Genomic DNA, 16815 nt, shown 5'->3' with positions numbered 1-16815 from the left:
AGGTGATGGGGAAAAGGTTATATGCTGTCTTCACTTAACTCTCTGAATTGTACTGAACCATCAATTTTAATTAAAGGTTTGAACAGATATTTAAACATCTGCTCCGTCTGGTTGTTAGTATAAATGTTTTTCTTCTAGTGTGTGGCTTGTAAATATTTAATATTTAATGAACTTGTTTGTTTCAGACGTCTACTTAGCAGAGACAGTTTTTAGAGGAGGCTAAAACTGATTAAAGAGTGCAGCGCTCAGAACGTTGTGCTAGATTTTGCTAGGAGTTTTATTGTGACTCCAGCTCTATCACCTGGTTTCACCAAAGCTTTTGGTACAATCCACATGCTTACCCAAAAAGTTGGTAAAGATGCCAACTGAGATCTGTTCAACTCCTCAGCTAAATCAGCTGCCAGCTGTAGTCGCATTTTTTTCCTCACTTCTGTGCCTTTTGGTTTGTCCCCAGTTAAACCTGTTTTCAAGAGGTGGCAGCCAAAATGTTTTTCCTCTGCAACATATTATCCCCAGATTTCTCAGGAGGATAGCAGTGAAAAAGCTGCAGCAGCTTTTCTCTGAATCTGCCGCCCAGCGCCTCTAATAAGCTGCTTATTTTTCCTCCCATCTTCTATCTTTCTATCCTCCCTGTTCTCTCTTAGTTAAGGCGGCTTTTCCGTACTGCTCTATTTTACATTTTTTAATGGCGTCTTCTCCTTTCTCATCTTGTTTTTCTTGCTTTTATACATGGCCTATTTTCTCCTCCTATTCACTTCTCCTTGTCTTGTTTTTCTCTAACAGAAAATTCTGTTTCCTCACTTTCCAGTTTCTCTTGTGTTTGCTCTTTATCCAGTTAGCCTTCTTACTCTTTTCACCCAAAGTCTTTGTACTTTTGAATGTCTTCTCCTTTTATCTATCCCCTGCATTTTCCACTTTCTTCCTTTTTCCTATTTTTCCTATTTTTCCATGTGGCTGCCATTTTTTCCTTTTTCCCTTTTCTCCACCTTTGTCTTATAAAACCTCTCTGCTGTGCTCTTGGGTTTTTTTCATGACAGCACAGCAAGATTTATTAAATGCACCAAAATGGGCTGAGAGACTTCTCACTGCAACGAAGTGTGCACTATACTGTCTTAACATGTAGTAACATACTGTGGTGTGTGAATATGTTTGCACACTTCATGGATCAGTTTGGCTTCTGTGACCTAAAGGACTGTCCAAAGAACAATGACATTTATTTAAGTGCTTCCCAGTAATTACCACATTCTCTTTCTTTATTCTTCTGTGTGTCCCCTGGTTTTTGCCCTCTGTTTTCTTTTGCCTGTTTTGCAGCTCTAACGTTATCTTTTCATTATTGCAAACTATTCTCTAGATGATCTTTATTTGTCTTCCCTGACTGATTGTTTGTTTGATTGATTGAAGTTTTTTGAATATGAAGACCAAAAAAGAAAAAAAAAAAAAAACAGGACAAGACAACTAATGGAAATACATATTAGAAAAGGAGTAAGAATTAGTATTTGTAATTTTTTAAGTTAAAATTAATTTTTGAATTAGCTAGTTAGAAAGATTAATGTATGTTTTCAAAAACAAAAACATTTACTTGTCTACTCTATAAAAGTTTAATTTAAAACAGTAGCACTGAAAAAAATACATATACTGTGTAAACTACAAATAAACCACTGTAAAAAGTAATTGGATTAATTGGCAGTCAAATAAATGACAGTCCTGCAGATTGTTGGATTTGGATTTAATCTGGTTTTGTTTTTCCCAAATGGCAGACGTGAACTGAAGCATGACAAACACTGCTATAAGTGACATTTCACAAATAGCACAATAATATGCTTTACTACAAAAATCACAACCACTTCACTGGTTAGCCTCTTTCATCCAGATATGATTAGATATCCTGCACCTTGTGTTCTTTTCCTGGGCAGCTTTGGAGGTCGGTAATGTTCTTCCTCCCATCCTGTATCGCTGCTGCTTTGCTTTGTCCCACTTTATGAACACACTCCTAATTGATGCACAACCCAAAAGCACAAGGCTGCTGTTTTTTTAATGAAGACGATCCAAACTTCAAATCAGCGTGTCTCCCTGTTTAACAAAGCTGTGTCTGTCTGGTTTTTCTTCTTTCCTTCTTGAAAGTTTACCTCATTATGAACCTCTTGGTCTCTGTTTCTAATGAGGACTCCTTTCTTTTTATTCCTTCACAAACATACGCACACACACACAGAGTCACAGTGGGTTTTTGCAAAGTGCTGACAAAGAAATAACTTTAATTTTGCATGTGACCATCCCTGTTGTAGAGAAGGCAGATGAATAACAAACAGCTTGAATGATACACACACACACACACACACACACACACACTCCAAACAAGAAATCAAACATAATTTAAGGACTCACATAATCAAACCAATACAAACACTTTAGACACATGTGATACATAGACAAGAGGAACAGAACAGCACCTACAGCCTACATTACTAACTCACTTACACACTCACACCAGCTAAGTTACAGTAGCCATACCGCAAGTGAGAACTGCTGCTTATTACTTTGTCTGTACTGTAGCCAGGCGGCCCAGCCTCCCCCGAGGTTGCAGTAATTGACTTGTCCAATCCCTGCTTTAAAAGCATTATTCTTTCCTCTTTTCTTCTGCCTGCTGTTTGCCCAGAGGGACTGTGCTGCCACGAAATAAAGCATGTCAGAATGCAATGTCAGGACTCAAAAGTGGACAAAAGTCTTTGCTCGGTAATGAATTCTGCCCACCCTGCCCGCATTCACTGGGTTTTAATATCTCACGCGTCCACTTTCAGGGCTCAGAAGGAATAAATATTTAATGAACCTGTCATTGTTTAAGCTTCTCTGCTCTGTGGACAGATCCAAGAGCCTGCTTTGGTCTGCCGTGTCTTAGTGTAGCTGGACTTGGACAAGACACCAGTTAATACCGCAATATTTTATGTTTTTTTAAGTGAAGACCACATTTGATTTGTGATGGACTTTGATTCTCAAGTGTGAATCGGTTGGGGTTAACTGCGAACCAAAAAACAACCCAGCGTGGTTGGACATTCTTCAACATTCTACATTTCTAACCTGTTAACTTAATGCACTAAAATGTCATGTTTACAAAATATTAGATTTGGATTTAGCCTGAAATATGTTTTAAATATGGTTCCACTAGTTACCGGATCCCCCACTAAGTCCAACAGAGCCAACATAGACTTTGTTGTCAGTACTCTTTACTCTGTTCCTTTGATGTTGCAACTTTTTCAGAATAATTTACCTGAGGAAATTTTACAGGAGGGATAAAATGCAATAAAATACAGAGACAACGAAAATGTTCTCCTCTCTCATACACACACCAGTAAAGAACTACTGTGTATCTTTTCTAATCTCCCCAGTACAGACATCTCAGAGGCAGGCTGTAGTCACATGGATTCACATATTTCAGATAAAGTCCCGTTTCTCTGCAGCTGATAAAGTGGGACTGTAATGGAAACACGTGGTAATTGAGTCGTCCTTACAAAAAACGCCTGCGGCACTTTTATCCAGTGTCCAATGAGCAGAGTCGGAAATGACAGGAAGTAGATTTGCTCTGTAAAGCATTCAGCATTCAACATGAGAACATGAGTGTGTCATTGGTGTGTGTTTGTGATCAGTCTCTGTTAATTGTCCCTCAGGGGTCGCATTAATGTACGCTCTCCTATCTGTTACAGTGTTAGGCCTATATCCTGCGTGTGTAGTATCTCTGCTGCAGTTAGATTGCAGAAATTTGCCTCCAGGTTCTGTATTGTCCCAGAATAATGAGTTACGTTGTCCTGGAAACTGAGATAATCTTCTTTTCTTACGAGAAAATAGAGGAATCACAGCTAAAATTCAACAGCTTTGTTTCATTTTTCTAATCTTTTTGCATATTTAATGGGCTCTAGCTGACAGCAAGGCACTAATACCTCTTTATGATGTGATAAATCTTTTTTTTTTTATAAAATGAAAGACTGGCCCTATGTTCTACCCAAAGGACACCAGTGAAACACATCCAGTGTCTGTTGAAGCTTCTTATTTTAGTTACCTACCTTGTTTTCAATCTTGAATTTTAGTAGGGCTCTGTTCTCTTGTTCTGTCTTCTAAATGAGACCCTGCTTTTAGCATCCGTCTTTTTATACCGACATGCTCACCAGTATTTTAGAGAACACTCTCTGAAATAGCTCCGGTGGTGTATTGTTTTTATCCTTTGCTGTGAGCTCTGTTACAAATTTAATTATCAGTATTACCTTATTTTATATCCTAGCTCAAAGGTTGTTTCCCAAAAGCATTTTCTCAAAGACATTTTTCGTTTTACTTTGAGTCATTAAAATAAATACAAAATGCAGCAAGATGTTAAGAAATTCAGTGAGTAATGTGAAAGGCCAAATTAGATAAACCATTTCAATGTCCAGTCAACTTATGTGGCCTTATTGTTCTCCTCAGGTAAACATTTTCCATTGCTTATTTAAGTCTATTTGTTTCTGGAGGTTTGATTTTTGTTTGTTTTTCAAGGTGCAATGCTAAAATAGACATTTATTTTGACAAGGACAACACAGTTCACATAGTTCCAATATATAAAAAAAAAACAATTAATGTGCTGTAAAATTTTTCTGGTGTTCCTATGTGTGTATTACATTTCATCTGTATCATAAGTACTATTTGTTTTCGTTAGTATCAGTTGTCATCATTTTTGTCAATTACCATGATGTATGTACAGTACATGTACTGCAGTAAATTAGCTTTCCCATGTTTGATATGTCATATATTGGATAACTCTGTCTTGATGAAAAAACCTACTGTTTTTTATATATTCATACCTTTCTTCTTGTGTAAACAAATTATAATAAGACTTACTAAAAAAACGACGATTTTGCACAAAGCCGTAGCTTCGAGAAGATTATAGATAATGCACGTAATCCTTTTATGTGAATTCCTCTGTCACAACAGATGTTTGTTTTACCAGTGAGCAAATACATCATCATCTGCTTCAGTCTCCTCACTGCACTAATGAATCTTGGTTAACGGATACTGTATAGCAAAAATAAAATACACAGTAGTAGTGTGTGTCCCCACTGCTGTAGTACCGAGGTGAAGCTGAGTGACACTTTTCTTTGTTATTGTCCAGTGACTCTCCCTCCAGACTCCCCTCTCGCTCTTCCTCCGCTCCGTTCCTCACCCTCTAATGATGATTAATGTGCACTGTGTGCTTATTGGCAGCACTGTGTTATTGGCATGCTGACAGCCTTGTTAAGATGGATAACTATGCCAGTGTGTGTGTGTGTGTGTGTGTGTGTGTGTCTATATTTTTTTGTTGTTTCGCAGCTTTGTCCTGAAATCAATTGATTGCTTTGTGTGATCAATGGAGAAAAACGATTGGTGGGAAAGACAGAAACAACAGAGTTTAAATCCAGCGTCAGATTTCTTTTATATGTGTTAATAATAAAAAAGACAAAACTGGTACAGAATATATTTTCAAGTTGTTGTCCACTTCACTCAGACTTCTTGGACATGTTCTTCCTGCAGGAGATGGTCCGTCGTGGGGAGATTCTGGACGACAGCATGGAGGACGAGTTCTACCTTCGACGTCTGGACGCAGGACTGTTTGTTCTCCAGTTGATCTGCTACATCATGGTGGAGATTAGCAACTCTGGAATCTCACAGGTTCACAAACACACACTGACACAGAGACTTTGGGTTTGTGCTTTTGGGGTTGGCCCAGAATAAATAATGTTGATTGGACAATAATAGACAATAACAGACTGATGTGTGATGTCAGATGGTTTCTGATCGACAGTGGAGTGGATCAATTACTCACTACTCTGAACTTGACTGGATTCAGATACACCTGTAGCTCTAGGAATGAAGTATAAATAAAGTAGGATTTTTAATTATTTAAATTTGTTTACTCGTCTCCAATCTGTCCAAAGATAATTGAGCATAAAAGAGCTGAATTGACATCTAAAATATAAATATACTAACAGCGTCTTGATCAGCGAACCACAGGTTGTTTGAGTCCTGACAAATCTGTGTCAGAATTTAACCGGTTCTTTTTCTCATCTCCTCTTAGCTGCAACAAAGAGTCCATCAGATTCTCAACCTGAGGGGAGGCTCAGTAAAAATAGTGCGGCACATAATGAGAGGTGAGTAACATCTTTATTATCTCCTGCAGCGTTTACTCCTGACAAACACCACGTAAGTAATAAAAAAAATAGTGTAAATAATTGCTACATCATGTTTTAAATGTAAGGTTAAGGATTTAGATTCTGGGTTCGTACAGGTACTTGAGATCCTTGAAGAATGTAGCGTTTTTAGGGCCTGAAACATGCTTAAATTTTGCGTAAAGTCTGTCTAAATGCTCCGAATTTTTAACTTATTTTCCCAGCAGTCTGACTCACTAGACCACATACTAATGGAGAGAAATAAAATAAGTTGGATGAAAAAAATATTTTTCAAAAATGCAAACTACACTGCTCTCTCTGCTGGGATTCGCATGAGCCTTCACGTTTGTGACAGGATTACTTGTTGTCCTGTGTCACGTCACCCCAAGAGAGTGGGTGGTAGACAAGAGTGTGTGTGGCCGATCAAGATGCCAGAAAGTTTTTGTTTCTATGATCGTTGGGTGGAGAATGACAAAATACAAATTGTGTCCAAAAAACATGGAGCAAATCCACTGTTCATTGGTAACGTAGATTAATTGTGATGTTAGGAACTTTACGTAACTGTACAGTCACTCGATATTCTGACTCCAAATCCTTGTGATCATGATGTGTAGGCATGCACACATTTCTGTCACTATAGAACAGTTTTGTTAATGATTAAGTGAAAATTCCCCTAAAAAGGCTTGTACTTGACAGTGAAAAAGAACAGTATAAACTCTGTAGGTTTCAAACAGTTCGCATCACTTTTAGAAAAACAATCGGACTCTGACAAGTAAGCAACACTTTTGGGTAAACATGTCAGCTGAATCACTTTTCTGAAACTATCTTTGTCATTTTATAGCAGGCAGAAGCTGTTTGCCTGTCAAAATGTTTCTGATGGAATGTAATGAAACACCATGAATAATGTCGCTCTGACTTTTGGACAAATTTAGAGCCTGGTGTCAGAATGAAGTTTCTAGGGGTTTTTTTTAAGAGAGTGTGTTTTTGGTAAAACTTATTCTTAAAACAAGACTGTTTTTTTAGTTGTTGGTTTCATACATCCCTCTATTATACACTGACACAGAGTTCAATGATTTTGGTCTGTAGTAGAAATAGAAAAACCTGCAGTGAAATGAAGCCATGGCTGTTCTTTTAAAAAAACATCATTGCTTCTTTTTATACGTACTTTAATATTTTATTTTTGCAGCTGTTTTTGTCAGTATTTTAACCATACGCAGAACATGTAGAAGCTGATTTGCATAAACATTCAGTGATGTTAAATCTAAGCTTCTCTATGTTTAAAATGATGCAAAAATGGACTTGCAAAGCTAATACATTATTTATGTATTTTATTACAAATATTTTATTGTGATCTTTGCTTTACTAACCTTATATATATTATACTATAATATATATAATAGATAAAGATCAAATAGTTGATGTTATCTTTAAATAAGTTATCTTATATAATGAAAATAATGGTCAAAAACAAACTATTTCTTTAATGTTAAATAAGACAGAAAGAGATGTTGAAAACAGACAGAAGAGATAAAATTCAAATCTGATAGCAGTGTAAGGCTAAATAAAAAGCAGCAGAGAAGCGGACTTCCTCTGTTTTCCTCTGTGTCCATCAGTCACTTTTTTCTGCTCATCTTGTGATTTTAGTTGTTTTCTGTCAGTTTGTGTTCCTTTCTTCCTGGCTTCAAATCCATTCCTCCATCCTTCCTTCCCTCCTTCCTTTCCTTCCCCATGAATCACCGTGGCATGAGGAGCTGCAGGATGATGTGTCGTCCACACAGCCTTCAGCTCTGTGGCATGTAACTCTCTAGATAAAGTCATCTGTCATGCATGGTATTGCACATTTACCATACTCTCTCTCTCTCTGTGTGTGTGTGTGTGTGTGTGTGTGTGTGTGTGTGAACGTACGGAAGCTGTACCTATGTAAATCTGTGCCTTCAGCATGTCTCCATATTTATGTTTCACACTAATATCTAATGCGCATTCGTTTTCACCCTTCTGTGGTTTTACATGCTGCGTACATGTCTGCACGTTGATACATATTCATGATCACACCGAGTACACTTGTCCTTGCACCATCTTAACTCCCACCTTTTTGTCATGTGCTTTTGTGTACGCATTTAACAAATTCATGTATGTGTTGCTGCGCTGTGCTTTGTGTGTGTATCCTCGCTACGTCATTAGGCCACACATTTAACTACTGTACTGGGTCAAAGTGAAGCTACAGAAAAGAAAGGTTAAGCGCATGCAGACTTAATGACTGGAGTTTGCTGAGAAGAGGAGAATTGATTTCATTTGGCTTGTAAATGTCTGCAGTGAGGTCTTGCTCCTTAGAAACCTTTGCTATCTTACGATCATGACATTGGTACCTTTCAAAATTTTCGTGTTAATTGCAATGAATACTTCATTAATTTTTGAAGCATTTCCACAAATGTATTAAATGAGGTGCACTGTATATGGAATTATACCAGCATTCATAACCAGTTGTCATAACTCTAATGAAAAATTGTAATGGTTCGACAGCCCCGTCATTTATATTACAAAGCATATAATAGCAGAACATAGTTGGTGACATGAGACAAATGTTGACCTTCTTGTGCTGTGCAGGGCCGCTCCTTGTGAATCCTGCCTTTTTTTTTCCTCTCTGCCAAAGTAAACACCTCAACAGATGGCTGGATGAATGTAACCTTTGAAATTAGTTGGCGTATTTTTGTGTCTTCAAGGTGTCCTTTCCACTGTTTTTATAGTGACACTTTACGCACTCATTTACTGCAGTCACACTCACACTTTTGACTTCTGTGGAAAGCACACACCTCCCTGTCAAAGCGCATTAACTGATCATTTTTTCCACCTTATTATGTAAAAACACCATCTTAGGGAGCTTTATTTCACATTTTTTAATGTAATTGTGAATGTGATGCAGTGATTTAGGCTGATTTAGTAACTATTTATGACCATTTATGGCTGCACCACTTTAACCTCACCTGTCGTCCTATTGTAAATTAAATGACTTGGTGCTTTAAGGGATATATATTTTATATAATCTCTGTATTACTATGTGCTTTTAGCCATTCAAGGCTAACCTTTAGCTATAATCTGGTGCCCTTATCCCATTTTTGCCCCAACTTTTGTCTAATATCTATCTATGGTCTATAACAAAAAAGGACAAAATGCAGTTATTTTTAAATAAAGGGAATGTATTACCTGATGACTCTCCTTGTAGTGGTGGCAGATCAGTCCCAGTCACTGACCTGAGTAATGGCCTCACTCAGTACTGTGTTGTTCCCCTGCTGTGTTGCTGTGGTAACAGATGGACAGAGAACCAGCATGCCAGTGAAAAGGTTCTGCAGAGAGTCAAAGAATCTCTGACCTTTCTGTCTCTGTGGCTGACTGCTTCTGAAACACACACACACACACACACACTTATAATGACAGGCAATACAGTGAAAAAGCCTGTAGATTTTCATGTCTTTGTAGATTTCTTCCCTCCACGGCCTCCAACCAGCTTCTTTTCAGTTAACCTTAGAATTTTGCATTTCTCCTTGAAAAAGAAAAAAAGTTCTCCCCACACACCTCCAGGGATCACATTTAAATTCCTCCTGCTGCAATTTAACTTTGGGTTGAAGCCATGTGTTACTTCTCCCAAAGTCCAAACCGACTCGCTCAAACCTCCCACGTCCAAGCTGGACTCACTTTTATGACTTCACTCCCAGCTCTGCGGTTTTCCCCGCTCAGCTCAGAAAACCCAGTGATGCAGTGACCTCTGTGCTGCTCCTCTGTCAAACTGCCTCTCCTCTGAGCCCACCTGGAAATTTGTATTTGTAGCAAAGATTCATGTGCTGTCCGGCTCTGCTGTCCTCACAGCTCCAGTGTAAATGATGGTACTTCTGACTTAAACTCGTATCTGTCCACTTCATGCCCTGACTCCTCCTGTCGGCTGTTGAGCAGAGATAAAAGATGTGGTGGTTTTGGTGGAGCTTTTTCTTAAATCTCTTCAAAATCACTTTTGAAAGTCTGCATTAATTTCCCAAATTCCCATTACAGACGTAATACAACAACATTTGAATCATAACTTCACTTTTATACTTTTTTTCATTTCTTGCTTCTTGCTTTATTGCCTAAAATACACTGCTGATAAACTTGAATATTTATAATAGATATAATACAATTTTATTTTAATGCAACAATTATTTACACTAGCAAATAACTTAGTAACTTACTGCTTGAATTGGAGTGCAATGTAAAAGTAAGAAAAATGTATGTGTTTATACTAGATCTTTTTTTTTCATTATTTCTTAACTTATACGTTTTGCTTATATCATATATTTAAGCAGATGTACATAAATATAAAGAAAGGTTTCAGATAAAACAATGACCCACCATTCATTTCATTGATATTGGTAATGAACAGGTCAGATTTATTTAAGCTCCATTAAGTGTATAAAAGGGAAGCCAGATGTGTAGTTATGAAACTGATGCCATTTCTCGCCTGTGTGTTTGACAGCCATATGTTGCCATTAAACCCCGCGGTCTCATGTCAAGAACGCCCTCCCCTCTCAGTCACATCTCCCCTGTGTGAGAGGCAGTCTTTTCATCTCTCTGTCTCTGACATTCTTGGGTTTTAATGTGTAATCCCTGCCTTTGAGGCAGACTGAGAGACGGAGCAAACGCCTGCTCCCCTTCGAGGCCGCAGCAGCCACAGCCTTCAGCTTTCTCTCGCATTAGACTCACAAATCGGCTGTTGGACGGTCTCAGAAGCCTTGTGCAGGAGACAGAAGCACAATATGAAGAAAGAGCTCCAAAGTGTTGGATGAAGTATGGGCACCACACAGTAACACCTGGACCGATAACTGCTGACAGCCAGAGGACAGAGTCTGTTTCTGTCCTGAGATTTCTCACGATATGATGGCCATTTTTCAAAGGAAATGGTTTCTCGTATGAGTTGTTACAAAGCGATGACCGGAAACTGTCTCTGGCCCAGAAATGATCAAACCCAAGTATGAACCTTTTTCATATAGATACAATATTTTTTACACCTATAAGAACAAGAAACCAACAAGGAATGGTAGCAAAATGTGTTCATGAGGTTTTTAGTCATTATAAACAAGAAGAATGTAGTTATGAAAACATATAAAACTTAGGGTTAGGGACAACTTAGAGACGAGAATGGATTATTTTTTAATTGTTGCCTTTTCAAAACAGGACAATTTTGTAAACACAGTACATTTGTCACCATGGACGAGTTCAAATTTAAAGGATTGTGATGTCTGTTCTTTGCAGAGTATGCAGAGAGCATTGGGGATGGGAAGAGCGATGAGTTCAAAGAGGCCGAACAGAAGAGAATCATGGACCTGATGGACAACTTCTAATGGCATGTCCTCTGACACCTCCAAAAAAAAAAAAAAAAAACGAAATTCTGCGTGCAACATTGATTTTGTATCAGTGGTGACTGCGACCTTTAGCCATTGATTTGTTTTGCTTCAACATGTGGTAACTGAGGATGTTTATATGCATTAAAAGTCTGCTTAAACAGGAGTCTAACACTAGCAGCAATCTGAGAAAAAAAAAGAAAAAAATCTTTTATTTTCTTGTAAAGGAATGTTGTAGTTTGGATAACCCCACCTCAATTTTCTTTTTTTTCTGCATCAATCTATTTATCTGAGAAACAGATTTTTTCAAATCCTATTAATCCAGTGTAGACAACCTGTGTGTATCAGGGACTTGTTAAAATCCACAGCAGACTGTGTGTGTAAACAAACTCAGTGGGAGCAGAATATTGAAGATTTAAGCTCAGAGCTGCAGTGCTGTTTATTAACATTCTGTGGTGTTGTAACACTGCAGGATCAAGATCTTCCACCATTTTTGTTAAGGCTGTATAAATATTTTCTAATAAATCTTTGATTATAAAATACTGTCTTTATGTTAGGTCTGTCTGATTATTGACTTAATACGTAAACCTTGGACGGGCTGTTGATAATCTCCTTTGCACTTCATCTGTTTTACACCTACACTTTAACACTGAGGTATCCTGCACAGATGCAGACAAACAAAGCAGCTGAATATCTGCAGCTCCAATCCACACACACAAAGACAGATCCTTCTTTATTTGTCTGAGTCCACCCACTTGGATCTCAGCAGCCTCCTGCAGCTCTTTCACTGTCACTTGTCACTATGGAGGTGTGTTGAGGTTGAACAGCACACAATAAAATCTTCTGTCTTATTGCTCAGGCAGCAGCCATCGCAAGAAATGCTTCTGCAAACAAGATACTGTATACATGAAATTTGTGACAAATTTGATGAAACGCGAAATGTGTATTTGATATATGAAATGTGCCTTTGTTTTGAAAGTATTTTTTCTGTTTATGGCAGGTGTCTCTAACATTTTCATAAGAGAAACACCAGTGTCTTATGTTTTTTTGTTTTGTTTAATATAAACACTGTATAATACTATAGTGCAAAACACTCGTAGTGCCTCATTATTCGTTAATACCCAACCAAATAATTTTCTTAGATTCCAAATTTCCAATATTTTTTAAAAATTATTCACATCTAGTCACAGGCTGAATGTGGTGGGTCCACAGGCCAGATGTTTGGAAACCTTGGTAAGAAACAGTGATTTAATAACATTTTTAAGATGACCCTCTTACCCACTGTCTGCTTAATTTTATTTTTAACAATTGATACCTAAGGGTTACAACTGTCATGTATATTGTTCTCTGTTATCTTTCTAAGTTTAAACTGTTTAAACATTATTATCTGATTATTGTCCATGAGCTACTCAGGAAGAAGGGGTGTCGGTGTGAAACGGGTGGGTCTCTCACTGACAGCTGTCACGTCTGCTGCGTTTCCAAAGTGTCTTTGGAAACTAATATCGCTCAGTAACAAGATGGGTAGAGCAGCAGGGCATCGTTTCCATATTGTATTGGCAGAGGAGGCTGGGCCCCATGCATCTCTTATCAGTGATTATGACTGTGGCGTGTTTAACAGCAGTTGTACAGCAATTTCACAGCCGAGGGGAGGGAGAATAATTGTATTTTCCGAATGAATGAGTGCAAACACAGCACCGCTGTGCTCTGGGCCTCTCTCCTTTAGTCGGGGGCTGCAAGGAGCAGGAGGGGAGAAGCTATTCTGTCACTGAGTAAGCATAGGGACAGGCAAAAGTACAAAACAGGGGCATTGCAATTTAACGCTTTGATGTGCACTGGCCTCTCAGGCCTTGAAATTAAGCCCTACATCATCTTTGGGTCTGGGCTCAAAAGATCCATTCTTTAGCTTTAACAATGATGTAAGCATGAATCTGTGATGGGGTAAATCTAAATGTGTGTTACTGGGTTAACTATCCCACCTACCAAACGTCAATGGAGTTGTCAAGAGTGATATATGGATTGTGAATCAAAACTGACACTTCAGAATGTATCTCCAGCTACTCCCTTAGCTCTAAATAAGATTAGTTGTTAAAGACCATTGGATCTGTGGATGTATCTGTCTAGTATTACTGGTTAACCTATCATCATGATCATGTATCTCTCTAGCCTGCTCTCAGTAAAAATCTGGAACATAATTAAATGACATTTATGAGTGAGTTTATAGACGAAGTTGTGAGTATAATTAAATGACATTTATGAGTGAGTTTTGGGGCCACACAATAGACGAAGTTGTGAGTGATCACCATATTGCTGGTCTTTCCAGCTTGTTTGTGTCATCTCTGTATCTTTTTTATATTCTTGGACCAACAGTTAAATGGTATAATGGTAATTGCTCACTCTAAATTAACCATAACTATGAATGTGGTTGTGAATGGTAATTTTTTCCACTTATATGTGTCTCTTACATGGGCTGGCTATAGAAAGAATTGCGCATCCAAAAAAGTTTGGATACTGCTGTCCTGAACCAACATGTTCCTCAGTTTCAAATGTGGAAAAAAGAAAAGACCAGCTGACATGCAGCAGACATTTACATCCGTGACCATGCCCATAAAAAGACCACACAAAGTCACTCCAGGTAATAATATTAAATGGAAACGAGTCAACACTGATGAGCAGGTGTGGGCAAAGTACTTGACTCCCGGGCCACAATGGGTCCTAAAATTTGACAGGGCGGCCGGGTCAGGAGCAGTGTTCATGTGAACTCAGATAAATGACATGTAAAAGTCTGGCATAAGGCTAAAATGCTAATGTGCTTTAAGACTGTCATTTAGTGGCATTGAAGGGAAAAGGCAGAAGTATAATAATAATATACCAAATATTATATAATTTGGACAAGTTTAACGGGTCAGATTAAAAAGCCCAACGGGCTGCATCCGGCCCCCGGGCCATAGTTTGCCCATGCCTGCTGTAGGCTTCTTCATTTATTTTTAAACAAAAACTGATAACCTCTGTGACTGAAAATAACCACTGATATCATTAGAATTTGAACAGTAAGATTGGTTCATTCAGTCTATGGGAATAATAAACTGAATGATGGGTGGATACTCCAATAACATCAAATAATATTTCATTTATTTTGTTTTCTCCCTCCTCCCTCAATTTGAGTTCATCATTGAGTGCCGCGGCACCTCCACATTTGGAAAAGGTCTCCCTCCGCCTAATATAGAGCCGAGTGAAGCAGAAGCAGAGCGTCAGTCAGTTTGCTGTTGAAAGCGGCAGGCTGAGGTTGTTGGCTGTCAAGACAATTCCACTCCTCTCCTAAACTAATTGCATGGAATTAAATCATTAAAAAAATCAACAGAAACAAAGACACCTCATCAGACGGCGTGCCTTCCAACCGATGTGAAGAAAGAAGACAGAGTAGATCCAGAGTAGATCCAACGAAAGAGAAGAAACATGGGAGCGTTCAGGCTGCTGCTGGTCACTTTGCATTACATGGGACTCTACGTTCAACTTAGTGTGTCCACAGTGAGACAAACTGGACACGACCAGATACAGAACCACATCTCCGGGGACGGTGAGTACAAACATCTCCGCTTCTCTAACGCACATGGCATTGTTATCTGCAACACAACTAAGCTCTGCACAATAGTGCATTGTACTCGAAACAGTTATTTATTTTTAAATTCTGCTATTGTCTCTGTATGCGCATATCTGAAATGTAATTTGTTTGTTAAGTGACATTTGGGAACGAGAAAAGAGAAAGATCGGAGTTGTATAAATTATAATTTATTCAGTTATACTTTGGTTTTGGTTTCAAGCACGGTGTCCCTAATGAGGTGAGCAGGTGATTGAACGTCAACGGATGTGCCAACGGAAGTGTTGTTAGTGTTCTCACATGATTGATCACTTTAAGTGCTTTAAATTCTGTGCCTTGTATCTCAATCCGATCAGAGAAATGTTTTGCGCATGTTGATAAATATGCATAGATGCCGTTAGATGGAGTTTTGTTGGCTGCACATCTGTGATGCATTCTGCCTGTTCGACCACATCCTGAATATGCATTTGTAGTGGATTGAGCGCTGCTGACGACAGACGTCAATTACTGTTGGTACAGAAAATTATGTCCGTGTCTAATGATCCAGTTGGAGATCGCCCGAGCAAAGCCATGTGGTTTGTTGTCCTATTGGAGGTGTCCCCCAGAAGACGCATAGGTTGTGGTGTCCATAGGGGATGGACATGGTCAGTGGCAATACTTATAAAGGTTTTTGGGTGTCTAAGTGATGTTCATCATTATGCCAGATTATAACCCAGAATATACCAGCTTCAGTTATAACCCAGGTCATTTGACCTTTTTGTTGTCAACGCCTCAGTACAGTTCATATGCTGCAGCAGAAATGGAGAGCCTTCTTAGTGAGCGTTGTGTTTCTGGTGTTTAATGGCAGATTTTTTCCTGTTGTAAGCTCAGAGATTTCCTTCTGCATACCTCACTGACAAGTGGATAGTGGAGGTGATATTACTGTTCTATCAGCGTCATCCAGTCCATCAACTACTGACTCTGATATCAACCTTTTTCCCCTGTAAATGGTGTTTTGTGGATATTTTTTTAAACTTCAAATATCATTGTGCATAAATTCAAAAGTCAAAAGAAAAATATGTAGATCAAAGCATTTAGAAGGAAGCCTAAAGAAATATAAGTTGAAAGGAGACAGAAGAGTTGAAAAATGTATATTAAAAATACTGGGATTATTGTGGGATTAGTTTTTTACTAGTGATTTATTACAGTGGGGGGCAGCTTCAGGCTCCTAAAGAGCCTGTATTGAAGAAAAAAATGCCACAATAACTCCTCAGTGCCATATGACAATAAAATGATAAAAAACAGCAGAGAATAAGATTAATGTTGATTTATTCAGTCGATTACTTCCACTCCAGCGCAGATTTGACTTCATCTCTCCCTGGTTTCTCACCAGCAGCATCCCTCCTGTGTTTACACGTGGTTACGTCATGTCATCTAAACAGCACACAGTGTCACGACTCTCTTTTGTTTTGTTCCAGCAACTTTGGCTCAGCCTGCCAATATCTACAGGTGTTTTCATGCTTCCGGCACGGCAGATGTGCCAGCGTCCCTGAGCCTCTGTGGGTTAAAAAATGAAGTGTAAAAGTAGGAGGAGAAGGAAAAGCGAAGATTTAGTGAAATTTATTGCCAGCAGGTCTGAATACTTGAGCGCCCTTAAGGCACTGACTGACTGTTTTCATCAGCTCCACTGATTTCAGTAAATGTGTTCCATCAC

The 16815-nt window shown here is 38.5% G+C and overlaps 2 protein-coding genes across 3 annotated transcripts in view; both read left to right on the top strand.

Moving 5' to 3' along the window:
• Positions 1 to 11577, top strand: part of ctnnbl1 (catenin, beta like 1) — a 36283-nt gene extending 24706 nt beyond the window's left edge. Inside the window, exons 14-16 of the mRNA XM_008318383.3 lie at positions 5527 to 5664; positions 6071 to 6143; positions 11439 to 11577. Coding sequence (XP_008316605.1) covers positions 5527 to 5664; positions 6071 to 6143; positions 11439 to 11527 — 300 coding nt within the window. The 3' untranslated portion in view covers positions 11528 to 11577. The remainder of the gene's footprint in view (positions 1 to 5526; positions 5665 to 6070; positions 6144 to 11438) is intronic.
• Positions 1 to 16815, top strand: part of snphb (syntaphilin b) — a 1167912-nt gene that overhangs the window by 446345 nt on the left and 704752 nt on the right. The window lies entirely within an intron of this gene.

This window comes from Cynoglossus semilaevis, chromosome 10 (genome assembly GCF_000523025.1).
Source record: "Cynoglossus semilaevis isolate Cse_v1.0 chromosome 10, Cse_v1.0, whole genome shotgun sequence".
Taxonomy (NCBI): domain Eukaryota; kingdom Metazoa; phylum Chordata; class Actinopteri; order Pleuronectiformes; family Cynoglossidae; genus Cynoglossus; species Cynoglossus semilaevis.
The sequence above is the reverse complement of the archived record's forward strand: the minus strand, read 5'-3'. Positions and strand labels throughout refer to the sequence as shown.